This window comes from Trachypithecus francoisi, unplaced genomic scaffold, assembly GCF_009764315.1.
Source record: "Trachypithecus francoisi isolate TF-2019V2 unplaced genomic scaffold, Tfra_2.0 Lachesis_group11, whole genome shotgun sequence".
In the NCBI taxonomy this organism is placed as follows: domain Eukaryota; kingdom Metazoa; phylum Chordata; class Mammalia; order Primates; family Cercopithecidae; genus Trachypithecus; species Trachypithecus francoisi.
Genome location: NW_022681456.1, coordinates 36774287 through 36795948, shown reverse-complemented (window position 1 = coordinate 36795948; position 21662 = coordinate 36774287). Strand labels below are relative to the sequence as shown.

At 36.1% G+C, this 21662-nt stretch overlaps 1 protein-coding gene and 1 long non-coding RNA gene across 2 annotated transcripts in view; one reads left to right on the top strand and one right to left on the bottom strand.

The window, feature by feature from the left end:
* The window catches only part of CFAP54 (cilia and flagella associated protein 54), a 373684-nt gene that overhangs the window by 84809 nt on the left and 267213 nt on the right, over nucleotides 1-21662 (top strand). Inside the window, exons 21-26 of the mRNA XM_033220975.1 lie at nucleotides 1982-2074; nucleotides 2312-2497; nucleotides 10834-10970; nucleotides 14155-14302; nucleotides 15980-16135; nucleotides 20343-20465. Coding sequence (XP_033076866.1) covers nucleotides 1982-2074; nucleotides 2312-2497; nucleotides 10834-10970; nucleotides 14155-14302; nucleotides 15980-16135; nucleotides 20343-20465 — 843 coding nt within the window. The remainder of the gene's footprint in view (nucleotides 1-1981; nucleotides 2075-2311; nucleotides 2498-10833; nucleotides 10971-14154; nucleotides 14303-15979; nucleotides 16136-20342; nucleotides 20466-21662) is intronic.
* The window catches only part of LOC117089577, a 100803-nt gene that overhangs the window by 43832 nt on the left and 35309 nt on the right, over nucleotides 1-21662 (bottom strand). Inside the window, exon 2 of the long non-coding RNA XR_004439659.1 lies at nucleotides 15161-15220. This is a non-coding gene — a long non-coding RNA (uncharacterized LOC117089577). The remainder of the gene's footprint in view (nucleotides 1-15160; nucleotides 15221-21662) is intronic.

Here is a 21662-nt window from a genome sequence, read left to right as displayed (position 1 = left end):
AGGACTCATCAATGAGCACATTATACGAAGTTTATGTGTATTATGTACATTTAGAGTTCCAGGAAATTATCACCATCTATTACCTTCTCATCAGCACTAGATGGTGCTATGGGCTTAAAGAAGTTTTCTGGTTTGAGGCTTCAGCCATCTTTTGTTTTCTCAAAATCTCTTGTTGAGGCATTTATTTCATTAAAATCTACTTTTGTAGTTGAAAACGCTAATGTTATTTATATTATGTATAAACTCTTCTAAAGTTATTGCTGATTTGTTCATGATGTCTCTACCCTTATGTAGATTCTAATTACACATTGTTTCTTAGAGTTGCACAAACTAATGTCTTCATCTGTGGAACAAAATAAAAACATAAAGCTTGCTTGTAAAAATGCTTTTAGAGAGAATTTTACCCTCCAAATTCTGTTTTATATAATAGAACTTGGAGCAATAATGATGTAAATCATAGAACATAGTCTTTCTGCCTTTTTTCTTCTTTGAAAAATAGTATCTTTTTGCATGGGAAATCAAAGGAAGTTAGTTTTACATTTTTGTTTTTTCTGAGAGTCATCTTATTATTATTTTTTACCCTACCCTCCAGCTTCAGGTTCTTTCTGTGTTCTCTTTGTCCTGTTCTGCCTTTGACTAGCGCTTTTTAATCAATTGTGCATATCACAATCACCTGAGAAATATTCTTTGGAAATACAAAGATTCAGAAACTTGCATCAGAAATTCTAATTCATTGAAGCTAGATAGGCTTGGGTATCTGTAATTTACAAAAATGGTTGATTCTGTACAAATTTGTATTTTAAATAAGGATTCTGGAGCACAGTCAGTGTTGAGAACCACTTGTGTCAATTGGATATGGTTAGTATTTTTCTGTTGACCTGGAGGAAAGAGTAGCAGGCACAAGCTGTAAGAGGTACTTGTATTTAGAGACAATTGTATTTTTTTTAGAGACAATTGTATTTTTCCTTCTTTCCAGCTTGCCTTGTAGTTTAGGAGTTGCCTCTGGGAAGAAGGTAATGACATAGCCATCATCCCTACAACCCCCAGCAGTATGGCTCGTTCATAATACTACCCCGTCAAGTGTCACTTAGCTCCCTTTTTCTCTATAGGGAGAATAGTTCATTCCAATAATGAATCTTCATTATCTTGACACCTCGGCAAAAGGATCATTGTCTAACTATTTAATCAAGGTTAAGTTTAGCTGTTTCTGTGGGATTTATATTTTGTGTTTGATTTATGTATGTCTAATGTTTAAAGTATAAAATTAAACTAAATATAAAAATTATCAAAGTAATATCATGTTTCAGAAAATATATAAATTGGAGGAAAAAATGGACCCATTATCTACCTGTTATCTTACCATTTTATCATCCAAATCCTACTGCTGTTCTTATTTAGGGGTGTTTTCTTCCAGACTTTTTCATATGTATTTTTATATTTTATTTAAAATACTATATTTTAGTATCTTGCTTCTCTTTCCACTTGCTTTTCTTGGTCATACATTGTCATGTAAAATATGAAATTCATTTGAGTGTTAATCTTTTTTTTTTTTTTTTTTTAACATTAAGACTAAGTCATTTTAGGAGTCAACCCCTGCCACTCTCTGTCTGATCTTGGGCAAAGTTATTTAATGTCTTTGCATCTCCATTTCCTGTGAAGCAAAATGATAATAGTAATCCCATATCATAGAGTTGTGCATATTAGAAAATATCTGTAAATTCCCTAACAGTACTTAGCAGTAGGAACTGTTCAATTAATGGTGGTTAAAATAATTAATAATGAATAATATTTTAGTCTTAATTGTCTCAGTAAACTAGCTAAGGTTACTTGTACTCTTTAAAGATTAAACCTAAGTATATTTGTAAACTTTGATTTCATGTTTTAAAACTTGAATCATTACATTCTTATTTAGAAAAGTATTTTTTTGCTACATTGATGTAAAAGAATGCCTTTTAAACAGGCTCATTTTTCTCCTCGGCAGGTCTCCTGGTACTGCATTTTGGGTTGCAAAGCAGAAGGAAGTTATAGAAAAGTACGGCTAAACAATAATCATCTCCCAAATTCAGGAGAAGCGGTACGTCAAATTAAATGTCAGGAAATCTTACTGAAGCCTTATTAATGATAATTACATTTTTTAATGAAGTCATTGTTTTGGTGAATCTCTCTAAGTTCCACTTGAATCATAACTAAAATCCAACAGTGAAAGAAAAAGTTTTTTTTTTTTGTAAATAGAAGGTTTACTTAATTGTATTTTAAAAGTCATGTTATTTTAATTTTCCATGTATAACTTGAAATATGTTTTTCTTAATAGATACCAGCTGATGGTAAAAGCGTTTTTGAAGTGAAAGGTTTGGAAACCAATGAAAAGTATGTATTTGCAGTTGCTGCCTATTCTAACAGTGGAAAGCTTGTCGGTGGTGCTATTGGGGAGACAACTAAACCAATTCTGGTTTATCCACCTCTTTCTACTATTACTGCTCGGATGTTCCTGACACAGGTAGAAGAGATTTCTGCTATTTTTTTCCACTGTGTTTTTTTCCATTAAGCAGTTATGAAGTAATTTCTGATAGAAATAAAAATCACAGCAGATATTCTACAGCTCCTATAACACATATTTTCCATTGCTACAGTTTTGTCTCATAAAATATGAATCATTCCTTCTCTTCTTAGTAAATTTGCTTTTTGACAATAACATTTTTTTCCCTGGATTACAAATGTAACACATATATATTAATTTTAGAAATGCTGGAAAATACTGAAATGCATAAAGAGGAAAATAAATGTTATCTGTTATCCTATCATCCAGAGTAGCAGAGTTCTTCCCCTGGGGCAATTTTGTCAATGTCTGGAGAAATTTTCAGTTGTCACTAACTAGAGGGGTGCTAGTGGCATCTAGTGAGTAGAGGCCAGGGAGGCTGATAAACACCCTGCAATGTACAGGATAGCCCCCATAGCAAATAATTATCCAGCATAAAATGTCAGTGGTGTCAAGACTGAGAAACCCTATTCCAGAGATATCCTTTTATTTTTGTGTATCTGTCTGCCTATCTATTTATCTAGCTAATTAGTGTGTGTGTGTGTGTATATATATATATATATATATATATGCACACGTGTATATGAATTTATGTACAATGTATAATTTAAATCATAGTATACATATTATTTTACATCCTGATATTTTCACTTAACATATAATTGACATTTCTCTATTGCATTAAGTATTCTTCCAAAACATAATTTTTAATGCTTCCATGGTATTGAATCTTATGGATATATAATAGTTTGCTAAACATCTAGATACTTTGCAGTCTTTTGCTGTTATAAACAAAGCTATGATGCTCAACTTTGTTAGTAAATCTTTACCTACGTCCATGATTACTTTCTTAGGGTAAATTTATAAAAGTAAAACTTCTGGATCAGTAGAGGCAGAGAGACCTGAGTTCAAATTCCAGCTCTTCACACTAGCCATGTGATAGTGGACAAGTAATTTTCATCTGTGAAGCAGGAGTAGCAGTAGTAGCTACTTCCCAGAGGTATAATGAGTATTAAATGGAATTATGCCTGGCAAATATTTAATGGTAGCACTTATTGCACAGTAGGCACTGAATAAATAGTGTTGTTTTTAGTTAGGGATATGCTCATGAATTAATGTTTTTTGTCGAAATAGTTGTTGCCTGACTTAAAACATGTCACCAGTGAAGAGGATGCTAGGAAGAGTGACTCATTGACCTAGGTCTCAAGTATCTAATTTTAAGCCTATTGTTGGCTGTAGGCTGATGGCTTTTCTAAATTTTGTCATATTTCTATTCTATTTTTCTTTTAATAGTTGATTAATATTATAAGCTAAGATCTTAGTGGCATTTTATGTCGTATTTTTCAAAGAAAATTAAATTGAGAGAATTACTAGGATTTGTCTAGTATTGGTTTAGCGTGTCATACTGGCTCATGGTTTTCTGATGTTTTGATATCTTTGGAATCTAATATATTCCCTAATTTGCAATGATGGAGTTATTGTGAGGAACTGAATATTTCATCAAGGCCTAATTTTTCTCCAGGGAGTGGTTTGACTCGTGGGCTTAATTTGGCAGAACTTTCATTGAAAGTTAATAAAACTAAGTCAGAGCTATACTGCTGGGATAATGAGAAGTGTCATGAAGTAATGACCTGTGTTTCTTTACTGACACTATATTTGCAGTTCTGTAGTTTATTTATGATAGTTTATGCGTATTCTGTCTCATAATGTTAAGTGGGTAAAGCAAAGCTTTCTCACTTACTAAACCCCCTTAATTTACAACTTAAATGTAAGCTTTTAAGTTTCAACAAGTTAATGTACCTCTATTTTGTAAGTGCAATCTAATTTTCATGAGAGTGGCTAGTTTCTAGTTTCAGAACAGTTCTTTTTCTTTAAAACATATTATTATAAATATTTGATAGTAAAGCATGGAGACATTCCACTAAGTGCCTGTGATTAACTTGGCTTTTGGGACTTTAGGTTGTACTTTTTACTCAGCATTATTCTGTAAATATTAATACAATCAAGTGAATCTGTACTAGGCTTTCCCTAAATGTAGGAGGCTATTAGTTTAGTGTATCTGGAAATTTTTTTTGAGGAAACTTTTTGAATTATATATTTTCTGTGTCTATTTTCTCTTCTTTTTAGACTATTTCTTTTTATTCCTCCTTGTTAAGTAGAAAATGACTAGATAATATGATATAAATGTAGAAGAGTAGAAATCTGTGATCAAGATTCTGATCTTGACCTTGGAGACTGATTTTAGGCAAATTGTTTGGTCTCAATTTTCCTATCTGTAAAATGGATGTAAGACAAAACGCCATATTCTAGTGAATTGTTGAACTACCAGATCAAGTAGTGAGTGGGCACAATGGCTTACTGAGATAAGGAAAGGAGGAATATCATTTATTTAAAAACTACTGTGTACCAGGCACTTAAAATTTATTATTCCACTTATTATAATAGCTCCATGAGGTGGTATGATTACTTTTATTTTATAGTTGAGGGAACAGATTAATTTAATCCTTCCTCTGCCAAACCCACTGTATCCCTAAAAGGGTGTCTCAGGGAGGTTAAGAAATGTACCCAAGGTTGCTCAGGTAGCAGATGTCAAGCCTGACACTTGGCTCATGCCTTTCGACTGCTCTGTCCAGGTTCCAGGAAGTCACATACTGGACACCTAGAATGTACCAAATCTTCTAGAGCCTGCATCTCTCCAATCTGTTAAGTGACCCTCTGCTCCTTAGAGAGCTCCTCTTCTCTTTAACCCTCTTCCCTCCCTTTCACTGTCTTTACTTCTTCCTCTCTCAATTTCCTTTTTATTCTCTCCCTGTGTTGATGTTAATCAGCAGGTCTTCATGATCTGTGTTGGCAGTAGAGTTTGATGTTGGAACATGAATGCTTTGTCAGCAATCACGATGGTGGCAGGTGAAGGGAAAATGAAGTTCACACGACTCCCACTTTGTATGTGAATTCATTAAAACCCATTATTAATCAAAATCACTTTTATTAATAATGATTTGTCTTTTGTCTATTTTATTTTTTATTCAGATAAAAAAAAATAGGCTCAGCATGGTGGCTCAAGCCTGTAATCCCAGCACGTCAGGAAGCTGAGGGAGGCAGATTGCTTGAGCTCAGGAGTTCAAGACCAGCCTGGGCAACATGGTGAAACCCTGTCTCTATTAAAAATACGAAAATTAGCCAGATATGGTGGCATGCACCTATAATCCCAGCTACTTAGGAGCCTGAGGCGGGAGGATTACTTGGGCCCAGGAGGTGGAGGTTGCAGTGAGCCAAGATCATGCCACTGCATTTCAGCCTGGGTGACAGAGCGAGATCCTGTCTTAAAAACAACAACAGCAACAGCAACAAAAAGAGTTTTAACTCTTCTTTTCCCTCTCATCCTCTAACTGAATATTACCACTCTTTCCACTCATCTATTTATGGATGAATCATTTAGTCAATGTTTATCTTGTACCAGGTTATATGCTAGATGTCATCACTTCATCCTTTGAAATATGTTTTTTTTTTTTAATCAATCTCATTACAATGACAGTAATACTTGTTTAGGTAATTCTGACTTATGGTTTCAGTTAAAACCCTGATTGCAAGTCATGGAACCAGCTCAGCTTGGGGTAATGCAGCTAGGCCCTGGGAATGCAGCAGAGTCCAGGCAGCTCTAGGTCTCATACTTCTGGTTCTTCCTGTATGTCTGCTTTCTTGTATTTTTCTCTAAACATTGGCTTTCATTACTTCTCCATCTTTGGAGGAAAGATGGCAGTTCCTGAGTTTTTATATATCACTCAATTTCAGCTATAAATGGAGATCAGCTCACTGGCCTCTAATTGTGGCTCCAAATTCCTGGGAAAGAGAATGTGATTGGCTCACCTAGCATAATAAAGAGTGTGATCCCTCCTCTTTTTTTTTTTTTTTTGAGATGGTCTTACTTTGTTGCCAAGGCTGGAATGCCCTGATCTCATTTTTGGTGTTTGACAACTGACTTGTGACTTGTTTTTATTTTTTATTGACTTGTTTTTATTATTTATTTATTTTTCTTTGAGATGGAGTCTCACTCTGTTGCCCAGGCTGGAGTGCAGTGATGCGATTGTGGCTCACTGCACCCTCTGCCTCCTGAGTTCAAGCAGTTCTGCCTCAGCCTCCTTTGTGGCTGGGATTATAGGCATGTGCCGTCACACCTGGCTAATTTTTGTATTTTTAGAAGAGAGAGATTTCATCATGTTGGTTGAAAACCTCAGGGCTTTTGCTCTAGCTGTTCCTTCTGCAAATGCTCTTACCCCAGAGATCCATTCCATCATCTTTAAGTTTCTGCTTAAATCTCACCTTCCTTGATCACCCTATTTAATGTTGTAATCTCTCTTCCATTTCCCCACTTCACAGACCTAAGGCTGGTCTCAAACTCCTGACCTCAGGTGATCTGCCCACATTGGCCTCCCAAAATGCTGGGATTACAGGCATGAGTCACAGTGCCTGGCCGTGACTTGTTTTTAAACCTTGCCCTTCTTTTTGCCTTTGGCCCCACATCTGGGCAGGATGATAAGAAGGCCTATGAGCTCACCTTCTCATTTTGTGACAGCAGGAAATTTAAACCTTCCAGTCAGCATGGACTTTCCTCAGTCCTATCTCTCAACTTCTATGAAGGCCCAACCTGCTTTCTCCCTCTGCTTTGCCCAAGCCAGTCCAGACAGGCTTGTGCCTGTTAAGCTTTCCCAAGAAGTCCCTTGTATAAGTAATATACTTTCTCTCAAATTTTCCTGCTGTGTGGAGTGTCATCAATCTTAACATGAGAATGAAACTTTGGATGGGGCCCCATCTTGCTTTGCAGCAGAGTCTCTAAAACACCCAGCTTGAGTCAGGTACTCACTCTGGCCCTGTCAACCCTGTTATAGTCTAGTATAACTGCTGGGTGTCCTTCTCTATGGGTAGAGGGATATTATCAGCAAAAGAGGATTTTTAAATTAATTTGACACATTATCTGAGGGCTTACTCTGTGCCAGGCGTTGCCCAGGTTAGTGACTCTAAAACTTGAGTGCACATAGGAATGACTTGGAGTACTGGTTAAGTAGATTGCTGGGTCCCACTGCCAGAGTTTATGATTCACTAGACCTGAGTTTGGGTCTGGGAATTTGCATTTCTAACAAGTTCCTGGGTGATGCTGATGGCCCAGGGACCATGCTATGAGAACTGCTGTTCCAAGCAACATGAACAGAATGCCATGGTAGGAGACAGGTAATAAACAATGACCACAGTAAACAAGTGAATTATCTAGTATTTCAGAAGATAATGAATGCTATGGAAAAACCAAGTGGAATATGTAAAACGAATTAGAAATGTGAAGTGGGTGAATGGAAGGTAGATTACAATACTAAATAGGGTGATCAAGGAAGGTGAGATTTAAGCAGAGACTTGAAGGAGATGAGGGAATGGCTCTCTGGGAGAAGAGCATTTGCAGAAGGAACAGCTAGAGCAAAAGCCCTAAGGTTTTCAAAAGTGTACCTGGTATGCTTGATAAACAGCAGGAGGCTTGTGTGGCTGGAGCAGAGGGACCCAGGGGAGCTAAGAGGTGACTGGGTAGATGGAGAGCAGATGATGAAAAGACTTCCAGGGCATTACAGGGACTTTGGCTTTTGACTTGAGTGAAGTGGACAGCGATTGGACAGTTTGGAGTAGTGGTATGATGTAATGTGACTCTTGTTTTTGAAGGTTCACCCTGGCTGCTACATTGGAAATAGACCATAAGTGGGTAGAGTGGCAGCACCATCCACTACTGTAACCCAGTGAGAGGTGAAGGTGACTTGGTCAGTGTGGTAGTAGTTGATGTGGTGAGAAGTAGTCAGTGTCTGGACATGTTTTGAAGGAGGAGCTAACAGGAGTCCGTAAAGAGAAAAATAAAAGATGACCCTAAGGTGTTATCTGACCAACTGAAAGGACAGAGTTGACATCAACTGAGTTAGGGAAGGCTGTGGGTGGTGGAGGTTCGGGGGAATGGGAGATCAGTTCAGTTCGAGGCATGTTGAGGTAAGGTGTTTAGTGTATATGGAGAGAATTGTTGAGTAGTCAGTTAGATGTATAAATCTGGAATTTGGGGAAGGGGTCTGGGCAGGAGAGGGATTTGAAGGTGATAAAACTATGGGACTAAGTGGTATCAATAAGAAATGAAAGTAGACAGAAAAGAGGAGCAGTTCAAAGAGTGAACCCTGGGGCATACCAATATAAAGAGGTCGAGGAAAAGAAGTAAAAGGAAAACCAAGAGTGGAGTTTGGGAAGCCAAGCCAAGGTCAGGCATCAGAGAGGATGTACTTTGTACATCTACTGTACTTCATTATTTCATTCGTCTTTTAGTGCTTCTTTCTCATTTTAATTCAGGCCCTCTAAAATCTGTTCTGCACATCATTACGAGGACCAGATTAACCATTTTTGAACATGCTTATATCATGGCGCTCCTCTGTTAAAGAAACCTCACAAAACCTCATGATTTTATAAACCTGAGTTTTATCACGGTATCTTTTCTTGTTTTGCACTGTTAACTGATTGAACAGATAACATTATTTTAAAAAGGATACTTTTTACAAGAAAAGAACAGTTAATTATAGTTGCACCAACACTCTTACACATCATCTGTTATTGCTTTCCATGATAAACCTTAATAATTATATATTTTAATTATATATATTATATTTCAGTGACCACTTAGTACAGCTGTGTCATTTGATTAATGTAGCCCAGAAAAGTGACTCATTTACCACTCTAAGACTTGGCCTCACTATTTTTACTGACTGTCAGGCTCTGTACAAATTATTCTACTTTTCAATGTTCTCGTTTCCTCATTCACAAATAGGGATGGCAATAGAGCTCACTTTGTAGAACTTTGATGAAGAATAAATACAGCAATACACATAAAGTGCTTAGTCCAGTACTTGACAGCTTTAAAATCTTCCACCTGATTTTCAAGGCCTTCTGAAATCATGTCCCACTTGAACTTGTCCAATCATACTACCCACTTGTTTTTTTTTTTTTTTTTTCATTGTTTTTTCATCTCAGACCTTGCAGGGATGAAATCTCTACTTTTTTTTTTTTTTCCAAACTCTGACCTGCCTCTCCAGTCTCTCCTAAATGTACTTTAGAGTCATTTCCATTACTGGACCTTTTGCAGATTCTGTTTTAACTGTGCCAATCAGAATCTTATCTCTGCCTTAGGGTTCAACTCAAGCCCTGCGTTTTCCTTGAAGTCTTCATATCTCCTTTTCTAAAGCCTCTGCAATTATTATGTTATTCTTTGTAGTTTTTCTGTGATGTTATGGGTTTTATGCCTTTAACCTAATTCCAGTTTCATAGAGTCGGATACCAATCTCTATCTAAACTTTGAAGAGTCTATCTCTACAGTGCCTAACACAGACTAGAAACTTCATAAAAGCTTACTGGTTGGAGATCATGAGTATTCATTGGCAGATTTGAAAAATTCTGGCACTCTAAGTTATTCCCTGGAGTGGAGAATATTCTAGTAACTTGTCATTCACTTACTTCATTCCATGAATGCATTTATACTTTATACCTTAGCTGTTTCCATAAAGGATTTGAAGCAGTGTAGAACTCATTTGCTGAGATTTTGTATTGTTATTTACATATTTAAATGGAGTGCTTTTTAGGAACGTCTTTAAAAAAATATATGCTACCATAAAAAATAGGTAAGTCAGTTTTTTTCTTTTGAGCTTCTAGGCTTCACAAAATTATTTATTTTGTCCAATGTTAAATTTGTTAAACTTAAAACATATATTGTCTTCTTGGGAAGTTTCTCTGTTTTATTCTGTACTCTTTTCAGCTCATGAACTTTTTGTTGCACAAAGCTCTGAAAGTGTCAGTCAGAACCAGAAAAGAATAAAGTATTTTTCATATATTGGGCTTGGGAAATCTGATTGTTTCTCTTGGAACAGATTGTTCATTATAACAGTATCTGTAATAAATGGAGTGCACTGCTGAGATGGATGGAAATGAAATTAATTTGGCTCAGATGTGATCTTTGTTTTGCTTATGAGGATTTGAAACATCCTTACAGAGTTTCAAATTTCCATGCAATTTAGAAATAAAAGAGTTTTCAAAAATGTGTCTGTCTCCCTTGCCAGTAGCCATTACCTGACTATGGTACTATAGAACAGAACAGCAAATGTGAATAATTGTATCTGAAAGGAGTGTGTGATCACACCTTATAAAATGCTGTCATATATTGTATATTTTAAGAATTATTGTTTAAAACATTCATTCACAAATAAAACTATTACATAAATATATGCTTTTTGTTATAGGTTGCCTATCAAGTTGGTAACTATGAATTGGCTAAGAAAGTTTTCTCACCAGTTTGGGATTATTTTGTTGCTTCGCCACTTCAGGATGAACAATCTGTTATTTGTTTAAGCAATATAATTACTATTACACAGAGAAGGTAATTAGAAATATCCTTCTAAAATATTAATTTGCTTATTGAAAATATAGATGCTGGATGTGAAGCCTAGAATTATTTTTTATATCATGTTCAGATAGTCCATATAAGATGATTTCTAATAACTATTGTAATAAAAGTATACATTGCAAGGTCTCATGTGCTTGTTAGAAACTTTCTTTCTTTCTTTCTTTTTTTTAATACTCACTCACTCTGTCGCCCAGGCTGGAGTGTAGTGGCATGATCTTGGCTCACTGCAACCTCTGCCTCCTGGGCTGAGGAGATTCTCATGCCTCAGCCTCCCGAGTAGCTGGGATTACAGGTGTGCACCATCACTCCCTGCTGATTTTTGTATTTTTAGTAGAGATGGGGTTTTGCCATGTTGGCCAGGTTGGTCTCGAACTCCTGGCCTCAAGTGATCTGCCCACCTGAGCCTCCCAAAGTGCCGAGATTACAGGCATAAGCCACCGTGCTTGGCCGACAAACTTTCTTTCTAGAGTCAGCAAAAACACTGGAGGCCTAAGGTTGAAGGTTATGAAATAAAAATACCAACTACAAACCAAAGTAATATCAGTTATATCCTAAAACACAAATATGCATTGGGAACTTTTGTACCAGAGAAAGGTCAAATTGGGGTTAAGGTTATGGTCTGACAGGTTGACTGTTAGGTTAAGAAGGCTTTTCCTTTGCTAGAAGAGGCTCCCAGGATTACACCATTGGCAACTGCAAATAGGCCAGTAGAAGCCATATAGAATTACTATCATTTGTCTTTACTGCCATTTTCCTTAAAAGAATAAAGTTTTGAAGCAGGCTCAGAAATGAGCTTTAGTGTAATTTCAGTCGGTCTCAGTAACAAATTCAAAAGCAACAAGAATCTCCCTCACTTGGCTATTAATGCCTGAAAGTTTTAAAATAAGGAGACAAAACCCTTCATTCCTCAATCAAAAATAATGAGCTTATATATGCAAATATTGATTCAGGCAAGGCATTGATAATTCCATTCAATTAAACAAATGCAGACTTAGCATTTTCTATGTACAAGGATGCTATGTGCTATGGGGGGATGGATTTCAGAGGCATTTTAGAGGAGGAAGAGACAGGACTTAGATATTATGTGACTTGTGGGGTAAGAGAGAAAGTGAAAAGTGGGATTTCTAGTGTTAACTGACTGGGAAGTCTGTGACATTTACTAAGGGGATATGAGAGGTAGAACAAGTTCTTGGAGGAAGATAATTAATTTGATTGAGAATATTTTGAGTTTGGTTTTCCAGCAGGACGCCTTTGTGAATATGAGATGCCAGTAGGTTTATTTATCTAGTGCTGACACTCAAGAGAGCATCAAGGCTAGAGATATAGATTTAGAAATTGTCCATTGAGTTCATCATCAATGTCTTGAAAATGAATGATATCTCCCAGGAAACGACTGTTTAACAGAAAAGACAGAAGGCCAGAATTGAACCCTAGGCATTGCTCAATATTTAGGGAGCAGAAGTAGAAGATGGGACCAAGGAAAGATATTGAAAAGAAGCTGTCCAGAAAATGAAAGTCCAAGAAAGTGCATTGCTAGGCAAAGTGAAAGTATCACCAAAGAGGGACTGACCAGCGATATTAAATATCAGCACCAGGTCAGGCAGAGCAGCTGCTCAATAAAATGCCACAGAGAGGGTTGAGTAGAACACAAATGAAGAAGTGTTGGCAATTAGGAGGCCATTGGTAAATTCCAGAGAGCCACTTTTGTAGCATGAGAGGCCAGAAACCATTTTGCAATTGGCTAAGGAAAAAAAGAAAATGAAACATCCGAACAAGCAAAGACTACTCATGTGAAGTATGGTGGTAAAGAGGAGGAGAGCAGGCAGAAGCTTAGTGGGGAGGCAGGCTGAAGGAAAGAATTGTGGAGTGTGGAGAGAAGGCAGCCAGTAGAGAGGGAGACACTGAAGAAGAAAATGTAGGTGATGATAACACTATGGTGGTAGATCCTGGTGGACATAAGAGCTCATGGGTGGAAAGAACAAAGGATTTAGAAATATTTTTTTTGTGGGGGAATGTGAACAAGGAGACATCAGGGATAAATGGAAGTGTTGTTGAGATGCAGTAATGACTCAGTTGATGTAATTGAACATGAATTTGTACTGAAGCCCAGCTCCTTGGTGCTAAAGACCCCATTTGATTCATCTTTATACCCGAGGGTCTAGAACAGTGTCTTGTACATAGTAGGCATTCAGCAATTGCTAGCATGAATGAAAGAAAGAATGAGTGAGCAAAATCAGTAAGTGATTGTTGTCAGAGAGAGAGAAAAATTGGACAGTGACATCTATGCAAGGTCAGGCAAATTGATTATTGCACAAAATAAGGAGGTGACAGAACCTAACCTGCTAGAAAAATTATTATTGAAAAGACTGACCAGCGTCCGAGCTAGGTAGAGAAGGAAATGGAGCCAGGGGGTGACAACTTGTACTAATTGCGCGTGTCAAGGTGCTGAAGGTCAAAGGGCAAGTTTAGTATGAGTCGCAGTCGTGGGAGACCTAAAATCTTTCTGGTAAAGATAATTTTAAAGTTTAACATGGTGGTGAAAGGGATCATCTTCCAGTGTGAATTAATGATATCAGCGCTTTCCTGTTTTATAGGGATGGGGGCATAGTGAGTAGTTAAGCCCAAAGCTTAAGATGGAGGGTTTGTCACCAAGGAAGGCTAAGGGCAGGGGGTGGAATACTGGACACAGGGAAGACTTTGCATATTTCACAGCTTTGCCAATGGTTGGCTCTGTCAACTGCAATTTAGAAAAGATAATTAGAAATCATCCAAGAGTTATTAAGATTCTCTTTTTAACCAAGGCTGAGCTTGCTATAAATGACCCTCATTTTCAGGAAATGCATTAATTGAAACATTGGACCTATTTCTCAACCTTCTGAACATCTATAGTGATTTCGTTATCTTGATAAAAAATAACTTTATGTATTAGAACCCCCAAAAATTGCCACTAATTAATTTTATGTATCTGTGACATAATATTTCAGTAGTTTAATTTTTTTAGTTGTGAACTTGTCTGTGCAAGAGTAGCTATTCTAAATATTTTTGTTGCTTTTTTGGGATCATTGTGTAGATACTGAAAACAAATCAATGTAAAAAGACAAGTTGACCTGCTAAATCATTTTATATTTATATACCTGCCATTTACTTCATATTGCAGATTACATTCAGATATTTTGGCAGAGACTTCTTCAATCCTATTGTACCTTTTTCTTAGAAATATTTTTGTAATAAGTGACATCAAAATTAAAGAAGAAAATCTTTTCTGTGATAATATTAAAGGCAATGAGATTTTCCCATCTCAACAAGTAAGTGAATTAAAGTGACTAAAAACATGTCAGATTCACTGTATTATTTTCTTGATGTTTTAAGGTCATGTTTTTTGAGTGATTGCGTAGCTTGTTTGGTGAATGGACTGAAAGGACATTGTCTGATTATGCGACTTTATGTGATACTTCATGTAAGTTTCACAGACCGGAGTTCATGCTTTTCCTCTTCTTTTCAATTTATTTCTTTCCCCCCGTATACGAAAATACTATATATTTCAGACATTCAAAAATATATAACATATAAAGTGAAACCCATTGTAATCTTATTACCTCTAAGAATATAACAATTTTGCTTTCATATAATTTCTCTAAGAACATATACCTAGACAACTCTGTTATTATTATTTAGGAAAATGGGGTTATGATCTACTTGCTATTCTGCAACTTGCCTTTTTAACACTTTTATAATATATCTTGCACATATTTTCATGCTGATATGTATCAATCTGTCACATTTTTTTTCAATTATAATATTGTCTTCATGGAGGCAGGAATGTAGCCTATCTCCTATTGATAGATTCTCAGTGTGGTTATGAACATTGCTGTATGTACATCTGCAACTGTATAATGCTCTTGCATTTAGTAATGATCCTACATTATTTTTTTTTCATTCCTGCTCAAAGTTCACTTTTCTTTCTCTCTTTCCTTCTTTAGGTATGGAGGCTTTAGCTGTCTATGTTTTTTACAGTTGCTATTTCCTACCCATCCATTAACTAATTAATTAATTAACCAAGACATTGTTACTTGGGACTATGCCAGTTTCTGGGGATATAAAAGTGAAAAAAATGATTCTTTGCCCAAGACAAGTTCACTGTCCTGTAGAGCCCAAGTACTCACAACTATCATCAGCTTGTTCCTACTAAATTGCCTTCAGCTTCTTCTTTCAGCATATTCAATCTGAAAACAAAGACAATTTTCAAGTACTTCAATGAATTCCAGAATGCTAGACTACCATTTTAGTAAAAACTGACTATATAGAAATTTCTGGTTACCACTCAGTTTCTTTGTACATAATCTTGAATGTGCGTCTGTGTGTGTGTGTGTGTGTGTGTGTGTGTGTATATAAATATAATGAAATCTTTCCCAGGAAAGGAAAAAGAGGAGTAAGAAAGGATTACTATTCTTTTTAAGTGGCATTTACTCTCAAAACCTTAATGTTACATTTTACTATCATTTAAATTTAAGTAGCAAAAGTATAATTAGCAGAAGCAGAATAGGAGGTTAGCTTGGTTTACTGAAAATTTACCGTTTTCTTTCAAATCAAAAAAGGAAATGAGAACCTGTTAATCAAATGGGGGCAATATTATAGAGATTTTATATATTTTAATTGTTATTATAATTTATATTTTTGAAAACTAGATTTTTTAAAATATAAAAATGTAGCCAACTTTTTAGCTTATCGATAAAAAAACTGGCTTCTTTCATGGTACTTGTATTGTTTTATGAAAAATTCTGAAGTTTAATTCTAAGATCGTGCTACCTATAGGTAGCATTATTGGAGAGTTAGAGTTGTTTCTGAATTTAGATTTTTCTAAAATACAAAAACTCATGTTATTTTTAGCCAGAAGGATCACATTTTCTACCCTTTCTTCTCTTTAGAGACACATAAGCTAAGCACCTATGTTGAATCTGAGTAACAATGCCTGTTTCTTTCAGGTTGCCAGACTGATTGAATGTGAGAGAGTATTAGTGGCATTGGAACTTAGCAACTTCCTAAATGATTGCAGCTATACGCTTCAAGCTGTGACTCAGTGTTATGGCCTTCTTGCTCCCATAATCTATCACAATATTGTTTTGGTACCTGTTGTACAGGTAAGGGTATTCCTCTCCCCAAGAGAAGGGAATCTTTATAACAGCAACTTAACAATTCATTTTAGAAAAGAAAAGCCATGTATCTCTTATAAAGGGCAAATAGGTCAGGAACCAGTATTATGAAATTTTAGGAGTTAACTGAAAAACACTTTAATAAATTCTATGTCTGGGCAAATATAGATAAGGACACAAAATGGGTTTCTCTGAAAATATTTGTCCTTGTTCCTGTCCATATTTAAATATTGGCAATTTACCTTTCTAGAGTTTTAAAGTTATTTTAATTTTTATGTTCTTGTAGTATCAGAAACAACAATATTTATTCAAGGGATGTTGTTAAATCCATCATCTGGGGAAAAATATGGTGGAGACCCAAGACAAAATACCGGGTGTGTTGGTGATGGAGGAGTTAGGATTTATGGAAAAAGAGCAGCTGAGACCTGGCTGAAGGGATTGTAGAGTTTTTCATGTTTCTTAACTTATCACCATGGATTTAGTGGCTTGAAAGGACACTCATTTACGATCTCATAGTTTCTGTGGGTTAAGAGGTTGGACATAGGTTAGCTGAGTCTTCTGTTTAGGGTCTTATGAGGTTGAAATCAAAGTGTTGGCCAGGGCTGTGATTTCCTCTGAGGCTTGAGGTCCTTTTCTGAGTTCACTGTTATTGAGAGAATTCATTTCCTTGAGGTTTTACATAGGAGGTCCTTAGCTCCTAAAGGCCAACTACTAATTCTGTGCCGCATGACCTTTCCACATCATGGCACTTTGCCTTTTCAAGGCTGTAGGAGAGTCTCCTCCAGTATGCTGTGAGGAGCCTTATCTAGGGTAATGCAATCACGAGACTGATGAGCTCATCACATTCAGGAGCCCCGTTCACACTCAAGGGGAAGGAATCATACAGGGCATGTACACCATGGGGAAGAATCCTGGGGACCATCTTAGAATTCGGCTTACTACAGGGAAGTAATGAGAGATGTAAGATTTTGCTGCTGAGACTTGCAGAAAGTTATCGCCATCATTGTCACTGTCATCGTCAGCATCATGATCATCATCACTGAGACAATTTTTGTCATCCTAGAAGATGTGAGTGAACTCATACAAAGTCCAAAAATTTTTAGTACTCGATTGAGAAAACTAACTAGACAGCTTGAGTAACTTAAAAACGATTCACCTTGGAGGGACTCTACAGAGCATAAGTGTGTCTCCTTCTCCTACATTCCCCACAGCTGCTGGAGATCTGCCTCCAGAGTCCAAAATCTAGACTCATAGTTGACAGCCTTCTGGGTCAGTTGTAAATAGATGGAGCAGTTTTCTCAAGTGTGGAGTATGGTTCCTCCAAAAGCCAAAGGTGCTGACCTGGCATGGTCTTTCTTTTTAAAGGTGAGAGAAGCCAGATGTCAGACCTACTTTGGAGGGGGTATCCCAGCCTCCCCCAGATATTTAATGTGGCAGCCCTCTGAATCATCATTGGGTCTATTTCTACCCATTGGAAGGTGTTTATCAAGGTCTTCAATGTACTTGACATTTCTTGATCATTAAGTCTGATCAACATAATGTCATTGATATAGTGGCTCAATGTTTTGTTTTGAGGAATGTCCAGAAAGTTTATGTCCTTTCACATAAAATTGTGTCAGAATTTATAAGAACATTCATTGTCTTGGGACAAGACTTGAAATGCATACTTTTATCTGTCCAGTGTTAATGGGAACTAGGATAGAAAAGAAAACATTAGCTATATCAATGCGTACCTTTTAAGGTGTGTTAGCTTAGCAAAGATACCACATTGGGAACAGCAGCCGCTCAATTGACTGAGTTTACAGTATCCACTGTTACTTTCTAGAATCCCACTGATTCAGGATACCTTTGGCTACAGAGTGGATTATAGCTATGGGAAGTCTTAGGAAAGAAGTCTCTAATTGAATTGTATTGTTTGGAATTAGAAAAGATGAGTGGAACAGAAGGGAGTTTCCAGAAATAGGCCTCAGTATATATGAGAATGTAATATGTGACAGAGTTGCCATTCCCATTCAGTGGAAAGAGAATGGACATTTTTACTAAATGATGGTAAAATGCCTGGATATTCACCTGAGAGAAAATCGAGTTTGACTCCTATTTGTACCATATACAAAATGTCCCGATTTATCAAAGGCTTAAGTGTAAAATAAAGCAAAAACTTTAGGAAAAAAAATCTCAGGAGATGATATATGCAGTCCAGGGTTTGGGGGGAAACATTTCTAACCAAGACTGAACTTCTAACAGCAACAAAGAACCTATGTGTAACAAAAAGGACTATAACAAAGATAGAAGAACATTTATAGATTTGGAAAAAAGCATCTCCAAATGTGACAGAGGGCAAATATATATACATGTATAACAAAAAGTCTTGCAAACTGACAATAACCTAATAGAAAAATAGGCACAGGATATGAATAAGCAGTTCACAGGAGAGCAAATTCAGATGAGTGAGAAATATGTGAAAAGATGCTCAAATTCTGAATATTCATAGAAATTCACATTAAATTAACAATGGAATATCACTGGCAGGATTGAAAAGATTTGCTGGTGAAGATGTGGGACAATTGCATTCTCATTCATACATGGGGGGAATGTGAATTGTTACAAGCATTTGAATTTTGGTAAAGTAATTTTAAATTAAATTAAATCTAATTTTAAACAAGATTAAAAACAAATATACTTGATGTGGTAGTCCCTCGGTTAGTAATTTATCCTATAGAATAAAATTTTAATAAAATTAAAAATACATTTATCTGACACAGCAATTCTTCTGTTAGTAATTTATCCTATAGAATAAAACCTCCAGTTGACATAATGTCACTCCTAGTTCCACCTCTTGGTTCCTGGACCTGCGGAACCTACTGGGACACAGTGCTACATACTGTCATCGGTTTAGAATGTATACTGTGTTCTGGAGGATGGTATCTCATCTTCACTGGCTATCATCTCAAAGCCAGTATCTTGATTGTTAATCATAGTTGGCAACTGAGCATGTAAAAGGGTATTTACTGTGACATTCTTGGTGTCGGCAAAAAAGCTGGTGACAAAGAGAAGTAACAGTACTCCCAGATTGTACAACCATGAAAATATGCACCATGAAGTCCTGGAAAAGGCTGAGTAAATTATGCCTGATCCACACCAAATAATATTATGCAACCATTAGAAACAATGAATTAGAGCTATACCTGTAGACTTAGAGCATTTCTCACCAGACATGGTTGTCCAAAAACCATGTCTTATGAGAAATGTTCACAACGAAAGGCATGGTTGAAGGAAAAAATACATGATTCCTAAAAGTATATACAAATCCCATTTTGTAAAACAGCAACCCTCCTAGGTACATTATATTTTTATACACATATATGTATTTATATTTATATGAGCCTCGGGAAAACTCCAAAACTACTAGGGTGTTCACATGATTTAGGGATATGATATGGTAGTGTGGGAGAGGGTGATTAGGGTGGGGAGGAATTTAAAAAGTCTTAGAGATGAGTGTACTGTAACAATAGTAACAGTATTGTTAGAATGAGAGCTTGAAGCAATTAATGTGCCCCCAAAGAACTAACATTCATATATTAATTTGTCCTTTGGGTTAATCTAAATGATGAATAGATTGATGCAATCTCAGCGCTACTTTTGAAAAGCTAAACTTACTCGTCTAGCTCTTGGTCAAATTTAAGATCATATAATATGAAGCAAGGAGAATACGAAGTAAACACCAATATTAATTGATTTCCTGAGGCATAAATGTTTGGTTTTAATTTTAAAGGAACTATTATTTCAAGTACCTGGAATCACTATGTAAGATTTAATATGCCATATAATCTTCCATCTGCTTTTTCAAGGTCCTTCTATACCTGGATGTGATAGTTTCTCAAATACATGCAACATTCTGACTATATCTTTTAAGATATTTATCAAAATATGCTTTGTTTTATAGTCATTTGTGTTTTTATTTTATTCTTTCCACTAATTTTCAAGTTGCTGTAGGTGAAGGACTAATCCCAAAATTGAATGTATCAACTTTATCTCAGTGTACTTTCCTTTATACCTAATAAACAATTTATCAATAATTATTGATAATAATAAAATTTTATGTCTTAAAGGTTGCATGATTTGAATGGAACATTTTGTCATGAAATGAGTAAGGATGACATTTTAAAACAGAAATCATTGTGATTCTAATTTTTAGATCCTAATAAAGTGTATAGTGGTTTTGCAAGGACTACCAAATATTGTCTGCTCGAAGAAACATACTGCGAGCTTTGAAAGTATACAGCACATGATAGCTTGTTGTATCTTCTACATAACAAAGGTATTTATCTCATTCTTTATCTAGTATTATAAAATTTAGGAGCAATGATGATTTGGAGAGTCTACTTTTAATCACAATAAGAACACTTTTAAAAATAGCACCCCAAAAGCATTTTTAGATCAAAAGCAAATGTAGAGGTTAAACATTATAGAATAGCAATCTGTTGTTGAACTTTTTGATGAAACTTTAGTTCACAAACTAAAACTTGATGTTACTGAAATAGCATTTGTGTATATATATATATATATATATATATATAATTTTTATTATTATTATACTTTAAGTTCCAGGATACATGTGCACAACGTGCAGGTTTGTTACATAGGTATAAATGTGCCATGTTGGTTTGCTGCACCCATCAACTCGTCATTTACATTAGATATTTCTCCTAATGCTATGCCTCCCATCACACCAGGAGGCCCCGATGTGTGATGTTCCCCTTCCTGTGTCAATGTTTTCTCATTGTTCAACTCCCACTTATGAGTGAGACCATGTGGTGTTTGGTTTTCTGTCCTTGTGATATTTTGCTGAGAATGATGGTTTCCAGCTTCATACGTGTCCCTGCAAAGGACATGAACTCATCTTTTTTTATGGCTGCATAGTATTCCATGGTGTATATGTGCCACATTTTCTTTATCCAGTCTATTATTGATGGACATTTGGGTTGTTTCCAAGTCTTTGCTATTGTGAATAGTGCTGCAATAACCATACATGTGCATGTGACTTTATAGTAGAATGATTTCTAATCCTTTGGGTATATACCCAGTATTGGGATCGTTGGGTCAAGTGGTATTTCTAGTTCTATATCCTTGAGGAATTGTCACACTGTCTTCCACAATGGTTGAACTAATTTACACTCCCACCAACAGTGTAAAGCATTCTATTTCTCCACATCCTCTCCAGCATCTGTTGTTTCCTGACTTTTTAATGATCGTCATTCTAACTGGTGTGAGGTAGTATCTCATTGTGGTTTTGATTTGCATTTATCTGATGGCGAGTGATGATGAGCATTTTTTCATGTGTCTGTTGGCTGCATAAATGTCTTCTTTTGAGAAGTGTCTGTTCATATCCTTTGCCCACTGTTTGATGGGGTTGTTTTTTTCTTGTAAAGTTGTTTAAGTTCTTTGTAGATTCTAGATATTAGCCCTTTGTCAGATGGATAGATTGCAAAAATTTTCTCCCATTCTGTATGTTGCA